At 36.6% G+C, this 26,939-nt stretch overlaps 1 protein-coding gene across 9 annotated transcripts in view; it reads right to left on the bottom strand.

Moving 5' to 3' along the window:
• SLC9A9 (solute carrier family 9 member A9) overlaps nt 1–26,939 on the bottom strand; it is a 694,304-nt gene that overhangs the window by 494,907 nt on the left and 172,458 nt on the right. For all 9 annotated transcript variants that reach the window (XM_045503389.1, XM_045503385.1, XM_045503383.1 and 6 more), the window contains 2 exons: nt 8,563–8,640; nt 6,937–7,013 (listed from right to left, as the gene is read on the bottom strand). In XM_045503389.1, coding sequence (XP_045359345.1) covers nt 6,937–7,013; nt 8,563–8,640 — 155 coding nt within the window. The remainder of the gene's footprint in view (nt 1–6,936; nt 7,014–8,562; nt 8,641–26,939) is intronic.

Below are 26,939 nucleotides of genomic sequence, written 5' to 3'. Positions count from 1 at the left end.
ATTAAGGGTGTAGAAACAGAAACCCCAGTACATAGTACAGAAAACATAGTAGATCCTGGGGAACAGTAGAACTAGACAATAAGTGATGTGAGAATAATTGGTTATGCATCTGAGGGAGAAAAATTGGTTGTCTATTTTGTAGCATATATAAAATATCAGTTCTAGAAAATGAACTTACAGTAAAAGGCAAAACTTAAAACACTTTAGAATAAAATAGGTTTCTGATTCTGGAGTAGGAAAGATTTATTAAACAAAACACAAGAACACAAAATGCTAACCATAAAAGAAAAAAAATAATAAATTTGACTATATTAAATTTAAGAACCTCTTTTTTAATGTTTATTTTAGAGAAAGAGAGAACAAACAAGTTGGGGGGGGGGTGGAGAGAGAGAGAAAGAGAGAGAATCTTAAGCTAAGCATGAAGCCTGATGCAGGTCTTGATCCCATGACCCTGGAATCATGACCTGAGCTGAAATCAAGAGTCAGATGCTCAACCAACTGAGCCACCCAGGTGCCCACAGAACTGCTGTTCAATAAAAGATATCATGAACAGGGGCACGTGGGTGGCTCAGTTGGTTAAGTGTCCAACTTCAGCTCAGGTCATGATGTCACAGTTTGTGGGTTCGAACCCCTACATCAGGCTCTGTGCTGACAGCTCAGAGCCTGAAGCCTGCTTCAGATTCTGTGTCTCCACCCCCACTCTGCTCCATTCCCACTCATACTCTGTCTCTCAAAAATAAACATTAAAAAAAAAGACATCATGAGCAAAGTAAAAGCACAAGACAACAAAAACTAGGAGAAGATATATGCAACATATATAGCTGAATATGGATTAACATATAAAGAAACAGGGCAAATCAATGAAATACTAAACATATAAAGAAATGTGGTAACTTAATGAAAATATGACAAAACAACTCAGCAGGAAAATGGAGAAAAAACTTGAATAGGTATCATATGAAACTATAATCAACTTCACTAAGAATCAGGGAGGTATAAATACAATATAATTTTACTACTATTAGATTGCCAAAAATTAATGGGAAAAAATGCACAACCACTTTGGAAAATGATCTAAATTATTTTGTAAAAATGAATGTTCATTTGTAGACTCTATTGTCTGGCACTTCCACTCTTAGGTATATATATATATATGATGGCCACCAAGTCTAGGAACATACACAAATACATAATAACTGGTTTACTGTTATTATAATGATAAAATAATAGCATGCATATTTCTAGACTTTATGACCACCCTGAATGCAGCCTAGAGGCTTCTTCAGCTCTAATTAAATATGGATATATATAAAATCCTTCCTGTCCCAACTATCTCTGCTCAGGCTCTTGAAAAACATACTAGTTCTTTGTATTTGTAGATTGCAGTTCCCTAGGAAATCTGAGTAAACAGTGAAATCTATGCGGACTCTCTTGCATGAAAAATTTGTGGAGAGTTTAAAGGGGTTCATCCTCCCTAAAGTCCTTCTACACCATTTCAGGATCTGTGTTTTCTGGATTAAGAACTCTCCTCTGAGTCATTCTCTTTCCAGGGCTAGAGTTCAAGGAACTGAGGTATGGCTTGGCCTCCATCTAGGAACTATACTTCTTCAGGTTTTGATTTGAGACTAGTAAATGTGTTCCATCTTCCAGATTTAGGAGTCAGCATTTTGAGAATACTCACTCATCATAATTTATCCTAGTCAAGAAAAGAGTAGCAGCGGGGGGCCTGGGTGGCTCAGTTGGTTAAGCATCTGACTCTTGATTTCAGATCAAGTCATGATCTCACAGTCATGAGATCAAGCCTGGTTTTGAGCTCTATGCTGAATGTAGAGCCTGCTTAGGATTCTCTCTCTCTCCTTCTCTCTCTGCCCCTATCCCCCTTCCCAAAATAAATAAACTTAAACAACAACAACAACAAAAAAAAAAAAAAAAGAAAGAAAGAAAAAAGAAAAAGAAAAGAAAAGAAAAGAATAGAGCAGCAATTCCAGAACCAGTGCTAAGGGCACTTAGGCCTAAAGATCCCCAGGTCAGCAGGCATGATGACACCAGAAGGTGGAGCAAGACCTTCCACAAGGCCCCGTCACCCATATGCCTGATGGACAGGTGGACAGAGTGTCAGGCACAGCTTCTGTGGTGTGCATATAAGAAGCCCAACAAGAAAACCAATACTTCAGAGGAATGTTGATAAGAATAATAGACACATCCTCACATTTATGAATTCAGGTTTTGTAGAGTGAGTTACCCAGAGTCCAGGAATTCTAACCAAGTTAAATGAATAATATCATCCCTTCAACCACTTGCATTAGGAAAACACAGGTATCATTTCTACTTCGCATTTATAGCTTATTCTTAAATATTCAGATTTTTCATAATTGTTAGCTATTGTGATAAATGTAAGAATGTGAAATTATTGAGGGCCTGGTTTGTCTGACAGATATAGTTATTAATTGCAAAACACTAGAGAAATATAAAGTATCATATTAGGAAAAAGAGCAGGATAAGATTCTAAGAGTGTTTTGAAGTCAGACTGACTCCGCCATTTACTATCATTTACTTATCGGGCAATCTTGTGCAAATCTCAACTTCAGCATCCTTCTATGTAAAATAAGAATAATAACAGTACCTATCTCACAGGAGCACTATGGGAATAAAATGAGACAGTGTCTATAGAAAGCAAAGACACATGGGATAAGATTTTAAAAAGTAAGCTATTTTTAAAATTAACACCCCATTCTTCACATTTAGATCCATGTCCCTTTCTCCCAATATTTTTGAAATTATGGAATTTGTTTTAATTCCTCACTAACAGAAAAACTAAAAGAGTATTACTTTTATTATTCTTAAGGAAGCACTTCATGGAAAAACAGAGGTGTATTTAAGATTTTTCTTATATGATAAGATGAGGAAAGGACTATAAAAGGTGGTTCAATTCTTTAAGAACATTAAAAAAATTAAAATTAATTTTTTAAGTTTCTCTGATTTTACTGCAGAATAGATTTATTAAACTTTCTCATAAATATAAAAGATGGTTTACATCTAATTTCTGAAACATGAATTAATAAAACTTAATTAAGAATTCTTCTCACTCACATGGATTCAGTGATATCAATTCCTATAAAGCATCTGAGTCCATCTAAAACCAACCTGTAGTTTGATTAGATCCAGTCATTATCTACATAAGACCATGGTCCACCAGCTCAGTTTTCATTCATGGCCCATAATCACTCTTCATAGAATTTACATTCTCATAAATTTCTGATCCCAGACTTCATTGTCCTGTGGCAGCTGACTCTCTAGCATTTCAGTTCCCACCCTCTCTTGCACAGCTCTATGAAATCTGCCCTCCAACTTTGAATCTTATGTAATACTCCCTACACCCACCAGGACTAATGTACTTGATGGCATGGAGAAGCCAGGTACCTCATCCCTCACCATTAAATGACTCCCCAGAATCTATCTCTTCTATGAAATTATTCTCAGAGTCCAATCTATGACTGTCCTAAATCTCTCTTTCTGCCCATTTCATGCAAGTCTGTGTATATGCATAAACCTAGGCATTCTTCCTTCCTCTTAAAAATGTGAATTCCTTTTGAATGGGATTCCCGACTAAAAATCTTTCATATCTGTGAGAACTCCTGTGGGACTAATGAAGAAACAGGTGGCATGTTAGTGAATATTGACTAGTTCATTTAATTTTATTTTTAGTTTAATATTTTAAATTTTATTTTTGACTAATGATAATAAATAGAAGCAAAGCACATTTTTGGCATTAAGAATTTTACTCTGGAACCAAACTATTTCCTTACTAATGCCAGCTCTATTACTTACACTGTGCACTCTCTAAACCTCAGCTGTTTCAAATGTTAAATGAGGGCAATAATAGTACCCACTTAATAGGATTATTTTAAGGATTAAATTAAATAATCCATGTAAAGTACTTTTAAAAAGGGCATACTACATATCAAGTACTTGATGAATGTTTGTTGTGTTGTTCTTATTACTTTAGATTATCAGGAAAGTATAACCAGTCATTTTCTAAGGTTTGAGTGTACATTTGAATCACTCATATAATGAGAGTCACTAAATTATATAAGTGTCAGTTAAGTCTTAATTCAAGTTTGTGCCTTTCCTTCAGAAGTTTTGAAATTGTATCTGGTGATCAACAGCATAAAAATAAATTGTTTCTTATCATACAGCACCCAAAACAATTGGACTTGCCAATACTCTCTTTATTTCTGCCCTTAGGACAAGTGTGAAGTCATCTATCACCTCCTAGAGGTTTAATCCATTAGATACTCCAATTGCTGTCCCATCTGACTTCCTATTATTAGACACTGTCTACCCTCCCTTTCCCTATTCCTTTGACTTCCAGACACATGTCCTGCTTGTTTTCTTCCTATATCTTCCCAATACTTCTTAGTCATTTGTGGTTTTCTCTTCCCTTTCTTCAGATAATTTTGTTGCCCAGGTAACCTCCTTTCTCACTCCTAACACTTGCCTTGGATTACCCCATTATCTCTCAAGATTTCAACATATTGATGACTCCATGTCCATCTGTACTGCCACTGTCTGAGGCCAGGCCCTCATCGCTTCCAATTTAACTTATGAAAATTGCCTCTTAAATGGCCTCCTGGCTGCCATCTTTTCCCTGCTTTAAGATTTCTCCTTCACATAACCACCAGAATGACCTTCCTGAAATGTAATCTGACTTTGTCCTCCTCAAGCTAAAGCTCCTTTCCCTTGCTGGATAAGACCTTAAGAAGGAACCCTAATTGGGGGCACCTGGGTAGCTCAGTTGGTTAAACATCCAACTTTGGCTCAGGGCATGATCTCACAGTTCATGAGTTCAAGCCCTGCGTTGGGCTCTGTGCTGACAGTTCAGAGCCTGGAGCCTACTTATGATTCTGTGTCTCCCTCTCTCTCTGCCTTTCCCCCATTTGTACTTTGACTCTCTCTCTCTCAAAATAAGTAAACATTAAAAAAAAAATTAAGAAGGAACCCTAATTGTTGTTCAGATTATGCCTCGTTCAAACAAAAGCCCATGGTTCTAAAAGTTTCCCTGGGGCTGTATTTTTTTATTCACATCACTTTCCAGCACAAATCATTGATTGCAGCCTTAAAATCAGAAGAGGTTATAAATTCCAATAAATGAATATTACCAGATCTCCTAAACTGAAATTTTTTAGAAAAGTCAATTATATATATACACACACACAGTACATTGTTGTTCTTTTTGAAAAAGAGATTATAGAGTTTTCATGATGGTGAAAGCATATAATATAAATACATACACTTAAATATACTTAAAATCAGTTAGACAAAGAAAATGGGGTAATAATGAAAACTGACTACTCCATAATTTAACAACATTTTCCATAAGCTTAGATTTAGATCTATTATACATTGTAGATCCTCATATTATAGAACTGCTAACCATCAATCTTTGCTAGAAAGTGATGAACACTGTTAAGAGTCCACACATCTCAGAGCCTTCTGTCAATGTATATGAACAATGTAGAGGAATGTATAGGAATTCCAAGAGAAATTGCTAAAGAAAGAGGGGATGATAGTAAGACCTGCTGAGTCAGAAGCCAAAGTCTGGATTCTGTCCTGTCTATGGCCCTACTTCATAAGACAACTAATTAGACTTTTAAGATATTACTTTTTTCATCTTCAGAATAGGGCCTTTAATTGCACAAATCTCTAAGGCCCTTGTCAGCTTTGAAATTTGAATATTAGCTGCTATGGCTTATCCACAGAATAGAACAACTCTCCTCTACACATGCTTTGAGAAGGATAAAATCTATATTTGCCCCTTAGTCACAGTTTAAAGATCTCTTAGGTGTCCAGACTTAATGAGGTTCCTCAATCTATATTCCTGTAAGCCTCCACCTTCAGGTGCTAAAATCTTTAGCTTCTTCATCTCTCTAACTATGCTGGACATTTTCGTATAATGTAGCCTGAATTGTTCTAGGCTTGAATCAATAAAAATTTAACAGAGAACTCAACATAACCCACGCCCCCTGCTTTTAGGTCCAAGTAACGATACCTCCATAGTCTTCCAGTGACACACACTAAATACTTCACAAGGAAAGAGCTGGATAAGTAATTAGTGTGTGTGTTTTAGCTCCAGTTTCTTGCATTAGGGTTATAACGTCTGTATGCAGTAAAGTTAAAGGGTAGAGTTGGCTCCATCAGACAATTTCAGACATCCACACCATCATGGTCATAGCAGCTGACATGTTTTTTGCAGTGGAGATTTAATGTATTGGATAGGATTATGAGTGAATTGGATTGGCTTCACCATTTTGTATCATATTTTGCTTTATGATGAGCTGTAAGCCAGAGTCTATATAGTAAGACTTGGGGGCTTAGTAACATAACCAATAAAATATAGTGAGGAAAAAACAAGGCAGCATTCTAGAGTATATCAAATGAAAAGCCATCCCAGCATTAAAAATTCTGCTGATATTTGGAGATGTCTCAGACTGCTCTCTTATAAATTTTCCCTTAGAAAGCACACCCTTGCCATATAGCTACTACTGTACTCTGTCAAATACAGGTAGGGTCCTGCAAAGAAGATGAAAAAAGAATGCAGTGTGCTTACCTGAATTATTCAAGCAAAAATAAAGGAATGCAATGTGCTTCACTTAACTCAAGCCAAGATCTCTACATTCCCTAAATCAGAGGTCCAATACTCACAGAGAAAATTCAGCAATCTGATTACAGTTTGCTTTGATTTGTAGCCTTGTAAGTTTGGAATGGAATCAGAAAATATATACACCTTGGAATGGAATCAGAAAAATGCGTAAAGATGTGATATACAGAAAAAGGTAGACAATTCACCCTGTCAGGGTGAGTCCAGAAGTGTGAGATTCCTCCCACAGATGACTGGCCCCACGGCCACCTGTAACTTGAGCTCCAAAAGTCACTTACCCTATGACGATACAGGAGATGGCAGTTCCCAAGAAGGCATATGTTAAAATAGATCCTAAGTTTTGAAAAAAGTGTCTCTGGGGAGAAAAGAATAGATTTCATATAGTATGTCCATATTTTTTCTTAGTGTAACAGTAAATAAAAATAAATGTATGCATTTTTACAGGCCCTCCCTTCCCTCACTGTTTAGGCAAATTCTGGTTTTGGAACCTTAATTCCTGGCCTTATTGCACAAATAAGGTTGAACTGATTTACACTGCAAAGGACAGAGGTTTCTCAAAGAAAGAAGGAAAAATGCATCTAGAAAATGACAGGGTAGAGATGAGAGAAATGACTGCCAGAACTGGCTGGACCTGAGAGAGAGAGTAAAGGATTGGGCCAATGTCCATGTAGAACTCTGGCATGATTAACAGAAAATGAAGTTTTTAGGAAATGTTGTTGCCAGTGAAACCCCTTTAATAGTTTAAAAATACTATCCTGAAATATTTTAATTGCCTTTTGACTTACTGGATCTCCGACTTCTGTTTCTTCTGAATGCAATGAAACAAAACCTTAATCATCTACAACAATTTATTTTAATGAGTCACACAAATGATGCCTAGTATTAGGACTGGGGATAAGGAAGGATGAGGGGAGTAAAACCAGCCTTCTAAGTCTTCTCAAAGGTTGGCTTGGGAAAACTCCCTTCCAGTTGTGTAGTTGGGAGCTGAGCAGTTAGAAGTGACAGCAAGAGGGAGCCTGGAGTACACAAGAAAATAGGGTCTGTACTGCAAAAGCCGCCTGGCTGCAGGCACTGACAGGCCAAAGGGAGGAAGGCCCCTGGAGTCTCTGGGGTGGGGAGCAGGGAGCAGAAAAGCAGCTGCACTACCTCTGCATCTTGAAACCCACACAGGCCAGAGGCTCAATCTGCGGCACAGGAGATGCTAGCACTTAAACTATCAAGGGAATTACTAACCTGTGAAATGTGCACATTCAGGTGATACTTAAATAATGTCAGGCGAAAGCACAGAAGCAACAAAACTGGATTTCCTCTCTATGAGCATCAACAGCTGAGTATTAGCAAGGCACCTTGAGTTTTTACCCTAATTGATAAGCCCAACGTCTATCCCAATTAATAGCTAACTCTGGTTACAATCATCTAGAATGATATTGTTCAATAGAAATATAATACAAACCATGCATGTCATTTAAAATTTTTCTAGTAGGCACATTTTAATAATTTTTAAAAAGGCAAAATGAATTTTGATAATGTATGTCTTATTTAACCCAATATATCTGAAACATTATCATTTCTACATGAAATCAATATCAAACATAATGGAGGTATATTTTGTTCTTTTTTTAAGTTCACTGAAATCCAATGTGCATTTTATACTTAAAGCATATCTTCATTCAGACTAGCCACATTTCAAGGCTTAATAGCTGCATGTGCCCAATGGCTAGTGTATTGTATAGAGCAGATTTAGACGAATTATAAGCATGTCAGATTTGAATCTGTATCACAGGTATCTAAGATAATGATATCCTTACAAAATAAATAAACCCATAAAATAATTGCTTTTTCATTAGCACTGGTAAAATTTTCTGCTAAACGATAAAAGAAGAAAACAACCACTGTATATTTACCTTCTTCAGGCTATATCCTGCATGAAATATAATTGGTGGCAGTAAAACATTGAAGAAGATTTCTGGATCAAATGTCATCTGCCAGAAAAGATAAAAGTATAATTACAAAGATGATCCTTTGGATCACTAAAAATGTGCTTTAAAAATACAGTTATAGTCACCTTTGGTAAGGTTGTATGAGGTATATTAACATGCTATTAAATTAGCACAGATGAAAATTGGAAAAAATGCAAACAGAAATTCATAAATGCAATATAACTATGAAGTAACATTTTCAATGTACAACCTATACTCCATTCTATAGCTAGCAATAATAACAACAATTCAATAAAACCCTTCTAGGCAAAGAAAACTCTTATCATTGATTTTGATTAGTTATCCATTCTTCATATATTAAATATCTTTATTATACGTATATATTTATTTATTTTCTGGTCAAAGAAATTTTCTGGTAACGCGCAAGCATTTTAGCTTCTGACAAGAACTTATTTGAACTTTCCCCAAATAAAACATTTTTTAAAAGTTTGCTCTTAGTTTTTCCTACTTTATCCCATTCCAGAGTTTAAAATATTTTCCAAACTTTATGTAAAAATATATTTGAAGGTGAAAATGGATTTTTCTAGTGTTTGTTTATTGGCTTTTACTTAAGTGCTAACATAAAGTTGGCCAGAAAAAAAAAAAAAAAAACAAAACTTATTTGGTGTCAAATACAATGAAATGAAATAAAGAGACTCTTGAATCTAAACCTACTATTTGTTGGGAAATCTGAAGATGAAACTCTTTTAATCTTTAAAGTCTTACTTAGACTTATTGTCTTCTTTCTCTACCCCATTCCCCAAACACACAATGTCGTTCATTATTTACCACTAAGGCCTTTTACCATTACAATATTCATCAAAATCTTTCACATATAGTTTTCACAATTATAATATCCAATTTCCCCTCCCTTTTTTTGCCTTAATTCTAACTCATCTCTAGAGCTGGATCTCAGAAGCTACTCTTCTCTGAAGTCCACTTTGATTTCCCTAGTTTCTTAGGTGATTTTTTCCTTTATTTAAAAAAAAAATTTAACGTTTATTTATTATTGAGAGACAGAGAGAGACAGAGCATGAGCATGGGAGGGGTGGAGAGAGGGAAAGACACAGAATATGAAGCAGGCTCCAGGCTCTGAGCTGTCAGTACAGGGCCCCAGGCAGGACTGGAGCTCACAAACTGCGAGATCATGATCTGAGCCCAAGTGAGACGCTTGACCTCAATCGACTGAGCCACCCAGGTGCCTCTCTTCTGTGTTCTTTTAGCACTTTGGATCCTCCTTCTCCTTTTCCATAATAGTCCCTCAATTCTACTCATGTAACATTTGGGAAGGGGTAGGTGGCACTCAGCCGGGTCTCAGAAACTTAATTCATCCATTGATGTTATAACATCTTGTATCAATGAACATTCAGGTAGATCAACTATGGGCCATTCATAGCTCTCTGTGCCTCACTTTCTTCATCTTTAGAATGAAGATAATAGGAAGCGTGGGTGGCTCAGTCGGTTAAGTATCCGACTCTTGGTTTCAGCTCAGGTCATGATCTCACAGTCATGGATGGAGCCCTGCATCAGTCTCTATGCTGAGCTTGGAGCCTGCTTGGGATTCTCAGGCTTCCTCTCTCTTTGCCCCTACCAGGCTTGCTCACTTTCAAAATAAACAAATAAACATTTATAATAATAAAAAAAAGAAAATACAATGAAGATAATAAGATGATACCTAATTCTAAGGTGGTTATAAAAATTAAATCAATTAATATTTGTAAAGCCTTTGCAGCATTACCTAACATCTAGTAAGCACTTATAAGTACTTATCCCTAAAGAAAATAAAATATATGAATAAATATTTTCCGGTTATACTATTTGAAGAAACTGCTCTGTTGTTAGGAACTCTTGAAGGTTACAGCTGTGTAAAATCTGGGCAAAGAAATTATGAATCCTTCTAAGTTTGCTCTTTTTTCAAATATTATCTGATACACCATTATTGATCCATTTTTATGAGGCCTCTTTGAAAGTATATCAATTGCATATTTGAAAGTTTTTAGCAAAGAGATATATTTCTGAGTGCTGGGGGAATGAAGCAATGCAGCTGTGATCATCTGGAAGAAAAAAACACAGTGGCACAAACATTTTGGACAGCAAATCCCTTGCCTCAGCAGTTTTTCTGCAAAAATCAGGTTAATCACTCAACCAGAACATTTCAATAATCAGAATGCCCCATTCCCTGCATGCAGGTTAACTAATGTACTATTGAATTATATTTTCTGGAGCAGCCAGATGAAACTGGCAGGCTGAGAATGGCATGCAGCATACGAGGATTTATTTGTATATACAAAACAGATTTGTGTTCCTTTCAGACTTGCTATAAGCTTAGGAACTGCTAAATCAGAGTTCTGGGAGTAACTCCAAACCCAGACAATTTCTCAGAAATGGCTAGATCTGCTGCTGCACCAATCTCCAGATGGCGATTCCACATTTCATTTTCCTCAGATTTTGTGTTCAAATCATGGCCTTAGAGGTGAGACTGTTTCTAAGGCCCAAACAATTAAAAATTTTCAATATATAGTGAGGGGGAAAACATCTAAGACAAGTGAGTGGGAAAAACAGAAAGCTAAAAATATTTCAGCTAAAGACATTAGTCTTTTACGTTATAAAGCATAAAGGCCAGCCCCATCCAACATAACTTCCTGTGATAATGGAAATAGACTACAATTGTACTGTCCAATATGGTAGCCACTACCCACATGAGCTATTAAGCAATTGAATTTCAGGCTAGCGCAACTGAGGGACTGAATTTTTTATTTTCACATCTCCTGAGTAGTAGCTGGCAAAGGCAATTATCCTCATTTTCCAGAGACAGGAGAAGAAATGAATGGCATGCTCAGTGTTAATGAGTGTGACAGGGATATCACTAAGAATTGGGCATATATGCATGGGCAAACTAAATGTGTAGTTTCTGAGGGAACATCAGGCTAACATAATTACTTAGGGCAAGATTTAGGAATGTTTAAGAAGAGTTGGGACTCAGATATGATTTTACTATTTTGGTAATTCCCGATTCCTTTGGAAAGTGGAAGTGGTTAACACAATAATGTGTTCAATCATTTTCAATGATTTTTTTTCATTAAAATTTTAACAAGCCTCTGCTACAAGGTACTTAAAGATATACTGATAGATATACTGAACCCATGAAGGCTATAGTCAAACGAAGGAAAGATGATATTCAAGCACAGTAAAAGGAACGGGGCTAGGCTGTAATTCAGAGTTCTCTAGGACAGAAACACCAAAACACCATTCTGGGCTGGCTGACCCTGCAGGGAGGCTTGATGTTCAAGCAGCATATAAGCTGGGCTTTAAAGGATGGATAGGAGCCTATCCATGGGGCACCACCATGTAGAACATGCTCCTTTGTTTACCCTGGGGGCAGTGGGCCAGGGTTCACCAAGCCACAGAGCAAATTGGTAGCTTCCTGGAGTTTCGGTTATACTCAATAGCAAGTGATTTGAAACATTTTAAGTATTAAAATAAATGAAGATTTATTAAAAATCTCAAAAAAAATCTGTATGCACTTTTCCTATAAATAGGAGACTTCAAAGAAAACTTGGCTCACTCAGGGCAGGCAGCTTTGGGGCATACCTAGAGACACCTCAAGGGTGTCCATTTCCTTTCCTCTGCTCTAAGTTATGCTTTAGATAGAAGGCACCAGACACACTTGGGAAATAACAATAGATAATGCAGGGCTCCTGAGGGATGGAGAAGGAGGTTAATGCAGGTGCTGTGTTGATGGGTTGCAGGGGTGCCATGACATATCAATCCCTTCATCTTTGGGCTAAGGGATGGTCAGAGGCCCAAGTCTAATCCTTTCAGCCCTGAGTAGTCTCATCAGGACCCTAATTTTCCTACAGTTTACCCCCATTGACCCGATACAATCATTTTCTTTGTCATGATGGGGATAATGCTGGCATGCACTTCTTTAAGCAAAGGTTATCTCTGTAGTTATAGATATGAAGCCAGGATAAAGATAATCACCTCCTCACTAAGTATACAGAAAATCCTTCTTCCAACTTCCACCTTTCCTTTCTGCCACCACTTTTTCTCTTTGACCACGTAGAGATGGATTTAAACTACATTCATTCAACCATGGAAAAAGTAGAAATGTTTTACACAAGTAAGATTAAACAATAAAATGGCCAGTGGGAGTATAAATTTGTATATCCTCTTAATAGGGTAATTTGGCAATAGATATTCAAATGTTAAATGTCCGTACCACTTGATTCAGCAATATCTCATCCAAGAATTCATCCTGCAGATATGCCTATACATGTATGGAATGGCCCCAAGGACAGGAGCATTCATTGCAGATGAAAGAATTGGAAAAGAAATGTTGGGGATGATTAAACCATGAACTGGTTAAATAAATTATGGTGTAATCCATAAAACTGAATACTATATAACTTTTTTAAAGGCCGAGGAAACTGTATATGCATTGAAATGGTTACTTTCTATAATTTGTTGTCAAGTCAAAAGAGCAAGGTATAAGAGCATGTCTGGTGTATATAAAAAAATTGCTATGGGCTCACCAAACCCATTTCATTTTTGTCCTGGTCAGACACCTGACTTCATTTCCTTGTAGTCAGGTGGGGCCATATGACAGAGATCTAGCCAAATAAATATGGACAAAAGTAATATAAATTATTTCCAAGCCTGGTCCCTAAAAACCCCCTAGATCTTCCATGCTCTATTCCTTTGTTAGTTCATCATAAAGAGCATTTGGCAGAGGTCCCAAATCCCTAGGGACTGGCAGAGCCACTAGATTAAAGGAAGTTGGGATGATTAATTGCTACTGGAGAAGACTAGTACTCCCTTTACTGGCCCAAAGGCCACACTGGATTGGGACATGAGCAAGAAGTAAACCATTATTGCCTTAAATCATGGAGATATGGGGGTAGCTGGTTAAAGCATTTTGCTTATTCAAGGGGATGCAAAAAAGGGGATGCAGAATATTTACATACATATATATGCATACACACACATAAACTATTGGTTGTCTCCAGTGAGACTAGGAAAGAGAAGCTGCCTTAGAGGTCACCCAATCTCGGGGTCTGCAATCTCTGCCAATCCCGGGGCTGCGTGGAGGGGGCAGGTTGATAGGAAATGGGAACAACTGCTCTGGCATCTGTCCTGGATCTGCCCTCTCGTTTCTGCCCGAGCAGTTTTGGTTTTTTACACACTGTGAAGCAGCATCAGATTTTCTTTGAATGTAGCGTTCCGCTACTAAAAAATGTTTGAAGCCCTGACCTAATACTGTCCCCCAGAAAGTTCAAGAAACATGTGGAAGGTCAATGGGCCAGTGAGAGGCAGCAGTGAGCTTAAAAATCCTAAACCACAGTTGTTTCTCTTTTATGACATTCATATTGTTAATTTTGCTTCAAATGTCTTAAATGATGTCTCAGAATTAAAATCTCTCCTTCCACCCCTCCCTGGAGGTAACTAATACCCTGAAGTTAGAAAGTGTTTTTCTTTCCATGAGTATGTTCATGTACTTAACATATGTGTCTGTAAGCAATAATTAATATTATTTTTACTATAGAATATTATATGAAATCAGTGTATTTTAAAATTTTACAGGGGCGCCTGGGTGGCTCAGTCAGTTAAGTGTCTGACTTCAACTCAGGTCACAATCTCGCAGTCCGTGAGTTCGAGCCCTGTCTGGGCTGATGGCTCAGAGCCTGGAGCCTGCTTCGGATTCTGCGTCTCCCTCTCTCTCTGCCCCTCCCCCATTCATGCTCTGTCTGTCTCTGTCTCAAAAATAAATAAACGTTAAAAAAATTTTTTTTTTAAATTTTACAGAAACTTAATATACATATAACTAGCATATTGCATTTGGTGTATTTTAAAATTTTATAGAAACTTAACCATAAATATTCTTTTGTATTCTTTTTACATTCAATATTATTTTTAAAGATTTATCTATATTATGTGGATTTTGTCCAGTCACTTAAACTGCTGTATAGTGTTCTATTGAATAAATATATCATCATTGTTTTTCCCTTCTCTAACAAGAGAGTTAGGGCAATTAAATTGTTTCTTATTTTTTGCTATTACTAAAAATAATGCAATGAATATTCTTGTACTTAAGTGCACACATGTGAAAGATTCTCTACAAGTGGAAAATACCTACAAATGGACTGGATGATAAAGTGTATAAATCTTCAACTTTTAACACGTATTGGCAAATACTTTAAAGTGGTTATACCAATTTACATTCCCACGTAAGAGTATAAAAGTTTTTTCCCGCATTCTAGTAAACACTTAGTATTGACAAATTTCTAATTTTTGCTATTTGGATAAGTATGAGCTGTTATCACATTATCGTTTACTTTGCATTTCCCTTTACTAATGAAATGAGCATAATTTTCTTGTTTATTGACCTTCTGTGATACCTCTTTAGTGAATTGTTGATCATATCTTTTACCCAGTATGATTTTTTCTTGCTGATTAGTTCATCATACAATTTTGTTACTATTTTGTTTTGGTTACTTATATTTCAAATATATTCTTCTGTTATCTCCTTAAACTTTTCACCTTTGTCTTTTAACTGTGTTTATTGGGGTCTTTTTCAAGCAGAAATTTTTTATTTTAATGTAGCAAAATTTACTCCATTTTTACCTGTGATTTCTGCTTTTGGTAACTTATTTTTTAAAAAAATCTTTCCCTGTCCTAATGTCATATATTTTCTCCTAAAGTTTAATAATTGGCTGTTAATAATTAAGTCTTTAATGCATCCCAAGTTTATTTATTATATGATGTGAAATAGGAATCCACTTTTATTTTCTTCTATATGGATAACTAATCATCTCGGGACTATGCATAGGTGTTTGGTAGTTCATCCTTTTCTCACTGATTTTGGTTGGCTTTCTGTCTAGTGCTTTTCAAAGATCCATAAGACATTCATTCTAATAAACACTTGATATCTATTATCCAATAGCTTATTTAATAGTTGAAATATAAGAACAGCTTTATACACATAGGTATTCACTGAAGCATTATTTACAGTAGTGAAAATTTAGAAGCAATTCAAAAATCAAGCACATTTACTTCCATTACCCTGAATTTTTAAAAGCCTGAGGAAAGTGTTAGGTTATGATAATAAATAAAGCAAGTTAACAAAGTTTTAGAAACCATCTGACTTAAACCACATAGGAAAAAAATGTATGTAAAAATACTGGATAGAAAACTATTTAGCAAAATTTACAGTGGCTGCATAATGTTGTAGGATTATTTGGATTTTCCTTAAGAAAAAAAAACCACCTTTACAGTCTTAATCAAATGAACATCTTATAAAGTTATCATTTAGAATTATGAACATTTGAAATAGACCTGAACCTTTAAAAATATTAAGGGATAATAAAAGGTGATAAATAATATATAAAAGAAAATTAAGAATTGACCCAGATTTGTTAGGATTTTCAGGGGGATAAAATATCTCAAAGGGCCTAATATAGAATCAGGCAAATGAGCAATAAGTGCTCATTAAATAGTCAACCCATATGATGTCCAAATTTTTTGAGTTATTTTCATTCTTTTCAAAACTTACTGGAAGGATAAGAATAGTTGCCTCCCATAGAATACCTAATATGAATGTTTAAAAATGGTGGACCACTGAAATATAAGCATTCTGCAATGCAATTTGTAGAAGCAGAACTAAATTACAGAGAAATGGCAAAAGGAGAACTTTTAATAGGAGAGAATTTTAATAATCATAAATTATAATTGACAAATTATGAGACTATTATACCACAAAACTACATTCACTTTTGAAGTAAGTAAAATTCTAGAAGTTAGAAATACACTATGAACATTACACATGCAAAAATGACAGATATAAACACTGGTATTTCTCTTTTTTTTAAATGTTATTTATTTATTTATTTATTTATTCATTCATTCATTCATTCATTCAGTGCATGAGCAGGGGAGGGGCAGAGAGGGTGAGAGACAGAGAATCCCAGGCAGGCTCCATGCTACCAGAGTTGGGCCTGACGCAGGGCTCGATGTGGGACTCAAACTCAATAAACTGTGAGATCATGACCTGAGCTGAAATCAAGCATGGGATGCTTAACCAACTGAGCCACTCAGGTGCTTCGATGCTGGTATTTCATTGGAAGTAGGTAATGTCTACAACTCCAGGCAAAATTAGGTGGAAAATTGGGAACAAAACATTTTTATAATTCTAAATATTTAAGTTAGCAGCAGGGAGTTTTGCAAAGAACATTGAACTCTGAGTCCTAAAAACAGTTCTGCAACAGATCAATCTTGGTCAAGTCACATAAGCTTTCAGAACCTCAGTTTCCTACTATGAAGCATGGGGGCAATACCTGTCCACCTCATGGAATAACATCGAAATTGAAATAACAATAAGAAAAGCAAATCAACTCCTTGGAAGAGGTAATGCATGGTCATTATAATTTAGGCAGGGCTAAAGTTCAGAGTCTGCTTTCCTCATAGACTGGTTCATTATCACTTATTAGTCCTAATAATTAATAATAAAAATAACAACTCACATTTCCATAATGCCATTACAGGTTGAGAAAGTGCCTTCATACATAGTATCTCATTTTTTTTCTTCACAGCAACCCTTTGAAAGTATGGTAAACACCCCATTTTTTACAGAGGTGAAAACAAGTCTCAGAGAGTTAGTTAAGTAACTTATCCAAAGTCATATACCTTGTAAGTAGCAAGACTGACTCAAATCCTACTTTCTAATAATGAGTCCATTGTTTTACTGATAACAATGCTGACAACAAAACTAATAGTTATTATACTTTGAATACTTACTATGAGCCAAGCATTATTCTTTTTTTTAATTGAAGTATAGTAGATGCAATATTACATTAGTTTCAGGTGTACAACACAGTGACTGGACAACTCTATACACTATGCTGTGCTCACTACCAATGTAGCTACCATCTGTCACCATACAACACTATGACAATTTCATTGACTATATTCCCTATGCTGTACCTTTCATCCCAATGACTTACTCATTCCATAACTGGAAGCCTGTACCTCCCACTCCCTTTCACCAATTTTTCCCAGCTCCCCACTAACCTCCCCTCTGGCAACCATCAATTTTTCACTATATTTATGGATCTGTTCCTACATGTTTATTTGTTCATTAGCTTTGTTTTTTAGATTTCACATAAAAGTGGAATATGGTATTTGTTTTTTTCTGTCTGACTTATTTCACTTAGCATATACCCTCTAGATCCATTTATGTTGTCATGAATAGCAAGATCTCACTCTTTTTATGGCTGAGTAGTATTCCATCCTATCTCAGTAGATACCACATCACATCTTCATCCATTCATCTATCAATGAGCACTTAGATTGCTTCCATATCTTAGCTATTATAAATAATGCTGCAATGAATATACGGATGCATATATCTTTGTAAATTAGTGTTTTTGTTTTATTTGGGTAAATATCCACCAATGTAATTGCTGGATCATATGGTATTTCTGTTTTTAATTTTTTGAGGAACCTCCATACTATTTTCCACAGCAGTTGTACCAATTTACATTCCCACCAACAGTGTATGAGGGTTGCTTTTTCTCCATATCCTTGCCAACACTTGCTATTTCTTGTCTTTTTGATTCTGGCAACTATAAGGTGATTATCTCCTGGTGGTTTTGGTCTGCATTTCCCTGATGATTAGTGATATTGAGCATGTTTTCATGTGTCTGTTAGTCATTCATATGTCTTCTTTGGAAAAGTTGTCTATTCAAGTCTACTGCCCATTTTTTCATTAGGTTATTGGGTTTTTGGTGTTGAGTTGTATAAGTTCTTTACGTATTTTGGATATTAACCACTTATCACATATATCATTTGCAAATACCTTCTTCCACCCAGTAGATTGCTTTTAAATTTTGTTGACTGTTTTCTTCAAAGTGCAAAAGCTTTTTATTTTGGTGTAGGTCCTAATAGTTGATCTTTGCTTTAATTTCCCTTACCTGAAGAGACATATCTAGAAAAATGTTGCTAAGGCTAATGTCAAAGAGATTACTGTCTATATTTTCTTCTAGTAGTTTTATGGTTTCAGGTCTCACACTTAGGTCTTTAATCCATTTAAAAAATTTTGTATATAGTGTAAGAAAATGGTCCAGTTTCAGTCTTTTGCAGGTAGCTGGCCAATTTCCCCAGCACCATTTACTGAAGAGACTGTCTTCCTCATTGCCTATTCCTGCCTACTTTGTCATGGATTAATTGACCGTTTAACTGTGGATCTATTTCTGGGCTCTCTATTCTGTTCTATTGATCTATGTGTCTATTTTTGTGCCAGAACCACACTGATTTAATTATTATAGCTTTGTAGTATATCATGAAATCTGAAATTATGATACCTACAGCTTAGTTCTTCCTTCTCAAGGCTGCTTTGACTATTCAGGATCTTTTGTGGTTCCATAAAAATTACAGAATTATTTGTTACAATTTTGTGAAAAATGCTGTTGGTATTTTGGTAGGAATTTCATTGAATCTGTAGATTGTTTTGGGTAGCATGGGCATTTTAACAGTATTACTTCTGCCAATCCATGAGCATAGTATGTCTTTCCATTTGTTTGTGTCATCTTCAATTTTTTTCATCAATGTTCTATAGTTTTCAGAGTACAGGTCTTTTACCTCCTTGGTTAAGTTTATTCCTAGATAATTTATTCTTCTTGGTGCAAATGTAAATTTTTTTCTTAATTTCTCTTTATGCTACATTTTTTGTGTATAGAAATGCAGAAGATTTCTGTATATTAATTTTGTATCCTGCAACTTTACTGAATTAATTTATTACTTCTAATAGATTTTTGGTGGAATCTTTAGGGTTTTCTACGTACAGTATCTTGTCATCTACAAACAGTGACAGTTTTACTTCTTCCTTATATATTTGGATGCCTTTTATTTCTTTTTCTTAACTGATTGTTGTGGCTAGGATTTCCAGCACTATTTTGAATAAGATTGGCAAGTGTGGACATCTTGGTCTTTTTCCTGATCTTCGAGGAAAAGTTCCACATTTTTGATTATTGAGTATGATGTGGCTTTGTCATATATGACCTTTATTATGTTGAGATGTTTCCTCTAATCCTAACCTTGTTAAAAGTTTTTTAATCATTAATTGATACTGTACTTTGTCAAATGCTTTTTTGGCATCTATTGAAACGATCATATAATTTCTATCCTTCATTTTGTTAATGTGGTGTATCACACCACATTATTTGTAGATTTATTTGAAAATATTAAGCCATCCATGCAACCCCAGAATAAATCCCGCTTGATCATTATGAATAATCCTTTTACTGTATTGTTGAATTCATTTTGCTAATATTTTATTGAGGATTTTACATATATGTTCATTAGGGATATTGGCCTGTAGTTTTCTTTTTTCTGTAGTATCTTTAGCCAGGCACTATTCTAAGTGCTTTACATGTACTTTCTTGTTTTCAACTCACAATGACCCTATAGAGTCGTTAGGATTGTCCCATTTTATAAATAGGTAAGTTGAAGCATAGGGACATTAGTTATCTCACCCAACGTCACACACTGGTAAGTGGCATTTAAACCAAGTAACATGGCTCTAGAAGCTACTCTCTTAACTACAATATTCCATTTACCATCCTCCTAGGTTCGGGTTACCCACTCCACTGTTGGATATGTCCTCATTAGCTGCAAATACATAAAGCCTACCTAGGTTCTCCAGATTATTGCCATAGCACCTAGTCACAGATGATCAGAAAGTCTCATATGTTTCTGCATAAGATTCTTTTTAAAAAATTTTTTTTAATCTTTATTTATTTTTGAGAGAGAGAAAGAGACACAGGATCCAAAGCAGGCTCCAGGCTCTGAGCTGTCAGCACAGAGCCTGATGCAGGGCTCGAACCCACGATCAGTAAATTCATGACCTGAGCCGAAGTTGGACGCTCAAGAGACGGAGCCCACCCACCCAGGCGCCCCTGTTTCTGCATAAGATTCTTAACACATAAACTTACCTCTGTTACCTCTCTCTTTACTAAGGTAGCCATTCATTCTGGTTTGACCAGAACACTTCCAGGTAATGCCTGTTGTCCTGGCCTAATTACTCATTGTGCCCCCACTTCACTCTCAAAAGTTTCAGTTTGAAAGACAAATTATGGTTTCCTACTCCAGATCCCAGATGCCCAGATTCCTGGCCTTTCACAAACTACACATAACTTGGATTGCCTGCTGGTCCCTTCTGGGCCTGTTCTTCATTGTGTTGGTTGCCTATCTCCCCAACTAGCTGTGACACTGACATGACAGTGGAACTCCATTCTAAGACTGACTTGATAACAGCAGGGGGAGGAAAAATAATAGGTGGGTGTGAGAAGGGCCTGGTATTCCATCTCAAGTATTCACTCCTTAGTACCCAGGTGAGAATTACAAAAGAAAAGATATCCAACACAACTGAAAATTTACACATCAAGATTCATTCCTCCCACCCCTGGAACTGATCCTAATCTTGGCCAATCTTTATTTATAGGCAAAAGAAATTATGCTTTTTAATCCTCTGAATACATAGGAGCATTGCAGTCTCACAGAGTTTTCATTTTTGCCCTATAATTTTTCTCAGTGTGAATAATCTTTTTAGGCCTTTGCTTTAAAGTGTGTTTACAGCTTCCCTATCACAAGACCTCACCAGGGAACAACTGGCCTGGGGAAGCTAGACAGGGAAGGGCTGAGTCAGCAAGGACCAGTCGTAGTAGGCATGCTTGAGAAGGTATGGGGAGAGGTGGAGGTGCTGAAATCAGCAGAAAGTAGATGCGAAACAGCTTGATTTAAAATTAAAATAATGTGTTTCTCAAATGGTGCATTCATCTTAAAAATGGTGTATTAAAAAACAACATTAAACTTTCTCCATCATGCCCACCTCAAACTTCATCCCAAGGAGGAAACCCATGCCTGCCCATCAAGGGAAATGTTAATAAAGCAGAGTAATATTTACAGCATGCCTAACACTAATTTTTTTTTCATTTTTTGAAAAGCAACCCTATAAAGTGGGTATCACTAATCCCTGTTGGTTTTTTAAGAATTTTTTTTTTTTATTAGAGAGAGAGAGAGAACACGAGTAGGGGAGAAAGATGGAGGGGGAGAGAGAGAGAAAGAGAGGGAGAGAATATTCTAAGTAGACTCCAAGCTCAGCATGGAGCCTGATGCAGGAATCGATCCCATGACCCTGGAATCATGACCTGATGCAAAATCAAGATTCAGGCACTCAAATGACAGAGCCACCCAGGTGCCCCATTAATCCCTGTTTTATAGATTTTATAGATAAACAAAAATATGAGAAGTTAACTTGTCCAAGGTTTCAATGCCGCAAGTGGCAGAGATAAGATTCAGCCTAAGTTTAATAGCAAAACCACAATGGACTGAATATTTGTGTTTCCTCAAAATTCATATGTTGAAATTCAACCCCCAAGTAGTTGGTTTTAAGAGGTACGGACTTCAGGGGGCACATGGGTGGTTCAGTCGGTTGAGCATCCAACTTCAGCTCAGGTCATGATCTCACAGTTTGTGGGTTTGAGTCCCGCATCAGGCCTGTGCTGATGGCTCGTAGCCTGGAGCCTGCTTTAGATTCTGTATCCCCCTCTCTGCCCCTCCCCCACTTGTCCCCTGTCTCTCAAAAATAAAAAAGAGAGGAGCCAAGATGGCAGAACAGCATGGAAGTTTTTTGTGTGTCTTGCACCCATGAAATACAGCCAGGCCAACACTAAACCATCCTACACGCCTAGAAAACTGATTGGAGGATTAACACAACAATCTGCACAATCTGAACCACAGAATTCAGCAGGTACATGGCGCGGAGAGGTTAATTTGGGGAGTGAGAAGCCGCGAAGGGTAGGGAGACACTTTTGCAGGAGGAGATAGGACAGAGAATGGGGAGAGGGAGAGAATATGGGAAAAGTACCCCTCCCTCAAAGCAGCTGGAGAGAAAGAGGAAAATTGGAAACAGCCACAGAGACTAAACTAAAAAGGGAGAAAGGAGAAAGAAGAAAGGAGAAGGTTTAAATTCCATTAAGACTGTAAACAAGGGGAGTACAGGGTCACCCAACTCTGCAGCTCGATACCTGGCGGTACTCTGGTGGGAAGGGTGAATCCCCAGGAACAGAGTGGGGTCTGGGAGGTTCTCAGGCCACATGGGGAGAAGCGGTTCCACTGCTGGAAGGACATTTGGTAGAGACTGTTGAAGCCACCTGGTCCCAGCAGACCCCAGAAAATGGCCACATTCACTGCTGCTGGAACAAGGTCGTTAAGGGTGAAGCCTGGTGCCAGATGTGTGTTGTGATTTTCCATAATCCCTGAAATGCTGCTGCTACACTATCTCGTGAACTTTTCCTGGGTTGCTGGCACCTGGCTGCAGTCTCGGGGCACCGGCAGCAGCAGGGTCCAGCAAGCGTTCCTGGGTGCAGCTGACATTTGGCCATTGCTCGGTGAGATCCTCCCACAGAGGGGCGGAATGGGTCAGAGCCGCAGTACTTCAGAAGTAAGGGGCAGGGAAAAGAGATGCACCTGAGACAAAACTCAGGAGAGAGGTACTGCCTGGGACACGGAGAGCGAAAAAGCAGGGAGTGGAGGAAAAGCTGAAGACAGAGGACGGGTGTGCAATTGCTGATCCAGGAGATCAGACTGGGTAGCCAGGTGGCGCCATTTTCACCGCTCCCACGCATGCGCATATGCACCTACCAGGCACTGCAGCAATCCACCCCAATAGGCTAGCAGCGCCATCTAGTGGAGAGCGGAGCCGTTACACTGAGCCCTGCCCAACAGGGCCAACATCCACTTCAAAACACAAGTCACCGCCGACTTAGTTTATGGACTATAGAGCACCAGATAGACTGACTTCTAGGGGAAAACGAAGTAATTTCAGTCCTACTTCAATCTGTTAGCAGGTCAGTCTATTCAATTTTCTTTATTTTCTTTTCTCTTTTACCTTTCTTTTATTTTTCTTCAATACAGAAAGAGAAATAATTCATTTTATCTTTATTTAAAATGATAATTCATTTTTCATATTTATTTCCAATTTTTATTAAAAATATTTTTCTTTAATTTTTATTACTGTATTTTGTACCTCTGTGTATTTTTTTTCAAATTCTATTTTACTTCCACCATTTTATTTTAGTCTACATCAGTGTATTCACCTTTTCAAATTTTCAAACAATTTCCTTTTTCTTGTTTGTCTTTTTTGTTTCTTTTCTTTTTCTTGAATGCAGAAAGAGAAAAACTTCATTTTTACTTTCAATTTCTATTAAAAATAGTTTTCTTTAATATTATTACTATATTTTTTGCTTTTATGTAAACGTATTCAAATTCTATTTTACTACCATAATTTTATTTTAGTGTACTACAACGTATTCACTTTTTCAAATATTCAAACGATTTCCTTTTTTTTTTCTTTTTTAAATCTTTATTCTTTTTGGTTTCTTTTTCTTGAATACATAAAAAGAAAAATTCATATTTATTTTTAACTTTTATTAAAAATAGTTTTCTTTAATTTTTTCCTATTATATTCTTTACTTTTGTGTCAATTTTTTCAAATTCTATTTTACTCCCATCATTTCATGTTACTCTACTTCAGTGTATTCATTTTTTCAAATTCTCAAACAATTTAATTTTTTTTCCTTACCCCCCCTTTTTTTCTCTAATCTGTCAAGCCACTTTCAACGCCCAGACCAACACACCTAGGATCTAGCATCATTTATTCTATTTGTGTGTGTGTTTAATTTTTTAATTTTAATAATATTTTAATTTTGATTTTTTAATTTCAATTTTTCTACTTCATTAATTCCTTTTCTCCCTTCAAAATGACAAAATGAAGGAATTTACCCCAAAAGAAACAGCACAAATAAATTACAGCCAGGGATTTAACCAACACAGATACAAGCAAGATGTCTGAACCAGAATTCAGAATTGCAATAGTAAGAATACTAGCTGGAGTCGAAATAGATTAGAATTCCTGTCTGCAGACATAAAAGAAGTAAAAAATAGCCAGAATGAAATTAAAAATGTTATAACGGAGCTGCAATCATGGATGGATGCCACAACAGAAAAGATGGATGAGGCAGAACAGAGAATTAGCAATATAGAGGACAAACTTATAGAGAATAATTAAGCAGAAAAAAAGAGGGAGATGAGGCAAAAGAGCACAATTTAAGAATTAGAGAAATCAGTGACTCATTAAAAAGGAACAACAACAGAATCATAGGGGTCCTAGAAGAGGAAGAGAGAGAAATAGGGGTAGAAGGGGTGAACAAATCATAGCGGAAAAATTTCCTAACAAGGGGAAAGACACAGACATCAAAATCCAGGAAGCACAGAGGACCCCCATTAGATTCAAAAAAACCAACCATCAACAAGGCATATCATAGTCAAATTCACAAAACACTCAGGCAAGGAGAGAATCATGAAAGCAGCAAGGGAAAAAAAAGTCCCTAACCTACAAGGGAAGACAGATCAGGTTTGCAGCAGACCTATCCACAGAAACTTGGCAGGCCAGAAAGGAGTGGCAGGATATATTCAGTGTGCTGAATCAGAAAAATATGCAGCCAAGAATTCTTTATCCAGCAAGGCTGTCATTCAAAACAGAAGGAGAGATAAAAAGTTTCCCAGACAAACAAAAATTAAAGGAGTCTGTGGCCACTAACCCAGCCCTGCAAGAAATTTTAAGGGGGGGCTCTCTGAGGGGAGAAAAGATGAAAAAATACATACACACACACATACATACATACATACATACCAAAAGCAACAAAGATTAGAAAGGACCAGAGAACACCACCAGAAACTCCAACTCTACAAGCATCATAAAGGCAAAAAATTCATATCTTTCAGTACTCACTGTAAACGTCAATGGACTCAATGCTTCAATCAAAAGACATAGGGTAACAGAATGGATAAGACAACAAGATCCATCTACATTCTGTTTACAAGAGACCCACTTGAGACCTAAAGACACCTTCAGATTGAAAATAAGGGGATGGAGAACCATCTATCATGCTAATGGTCAACAAAAGAAACCCGGAGTAGCCATACTTATACCAGACAATCTAGACTTTAAAATAAAGGCTGAATCAAGAGATGCAGAAGGGCATTATATCATAATCAAGGGGTCTATCCACCAAGAAGACCTAACAATTGGAAACATTTATGAGCCAAATCTGGCAGCACCCAAATATATAAATCAATTAATCACAAGCATAAAGAAACTCATTGATAGTAATACCATAATAGTAGGGGACTTCAACACCCCACTCACAGCAATGGACAGATCATCTAATCAACAAATTAACAAGGAAACAATGGCTTCGAATGACACACTGGACCAGAGGGACTTAAGGGATATATTCAGAACATTTTATCTTAAAGCAGCAGAATATACATTCTTCTCCAGTGCGCATGGAACATTCTCCAGAATAGACCACATACTGGGACACAAAGCAGCCCTCAGCAAGTACAAAATGATCGAGATCATACTGTGCATATTTTCAGACCACAACACTGTGAAACTCAAAATCAACCACAAGAAAAAATTTGGAAAGGTAACAAATACTTGGAGACTGAAGAACATCCTACTAAAGAATGAATGGGCTAACCAAGAAGTTAAAGAGGCAATTAAAAAGTATATGGAAGTCAATGAAAATGATAACACCACAGCCCAAAACCTTTGGGATGCAGCAAAGGCGGTCATAAGAGGAAAGTATATAGAAATCCAGGCCTTCCCAAAGAAGGAAGAAATATCTCAGATATACAACCTAACCTTATGCCTTAAAGAGCTGGAAAAAGAACAGCAAATACAACCCCAAACCAGCAGAAGACAGGAAAAAATAAAGATTAGAGCATAAATCAATGCTACCAAAACCCAAAAAACAGTAGAAAAGATCAATGAAACCAGAAGCTGGTTCTTAGAAAGAATTAACAAAATTGATAAACCACTAGCCAGTTTGATCCAAAAGAAAAAGGAAAGGACCCAAATAAATAAAATCAAGAGTGAAAGAGAAGAGATCACAACCAACACAACAGAAATGAAAACAATAATAAGAGAATAGTATGCCAATAAAATGGGCAGTCTGGAAAAAATGGACAAATTCCTAGAAACATATACAATACCAAAACTGAAACAGGAAGAAATAGAAAATTTGAACAGACCCATAACCAGTAAGGAAATCGAATTAGTAATCAAAAAGCTCCCAAAAATCAAGAGTCCAGGGCCAGGTGGCTTTCCAGGGGAATTCTACCAAACATTTAAGGAAGAGTTAACACCTATTCTCTTGAAGCTGTGCCAAAAAATAAAAATG

This window comes from Leopardus geoffroyi, chromosome C2 (genome assembly GCF_018350155.1).
Source record: "Leopardus geoffroyi isolate Oge1 chromosome C2, O.geoffroyi_Oge1_pat1.0, whole genome shotgun sequence".
NCBI classification, from domain to species: domain Eukaryota; kingdom Metazoa; phylum Chordata; class Mammalia; order Carnivora; family Felidae; genus Leopardus; species Leopardus geoffroyi.
The sequence above is the reverse complement of the archived record's forward strand: the minus strand, read 5'-3'. Positions and strand labels throughout refer to the sequence as shown.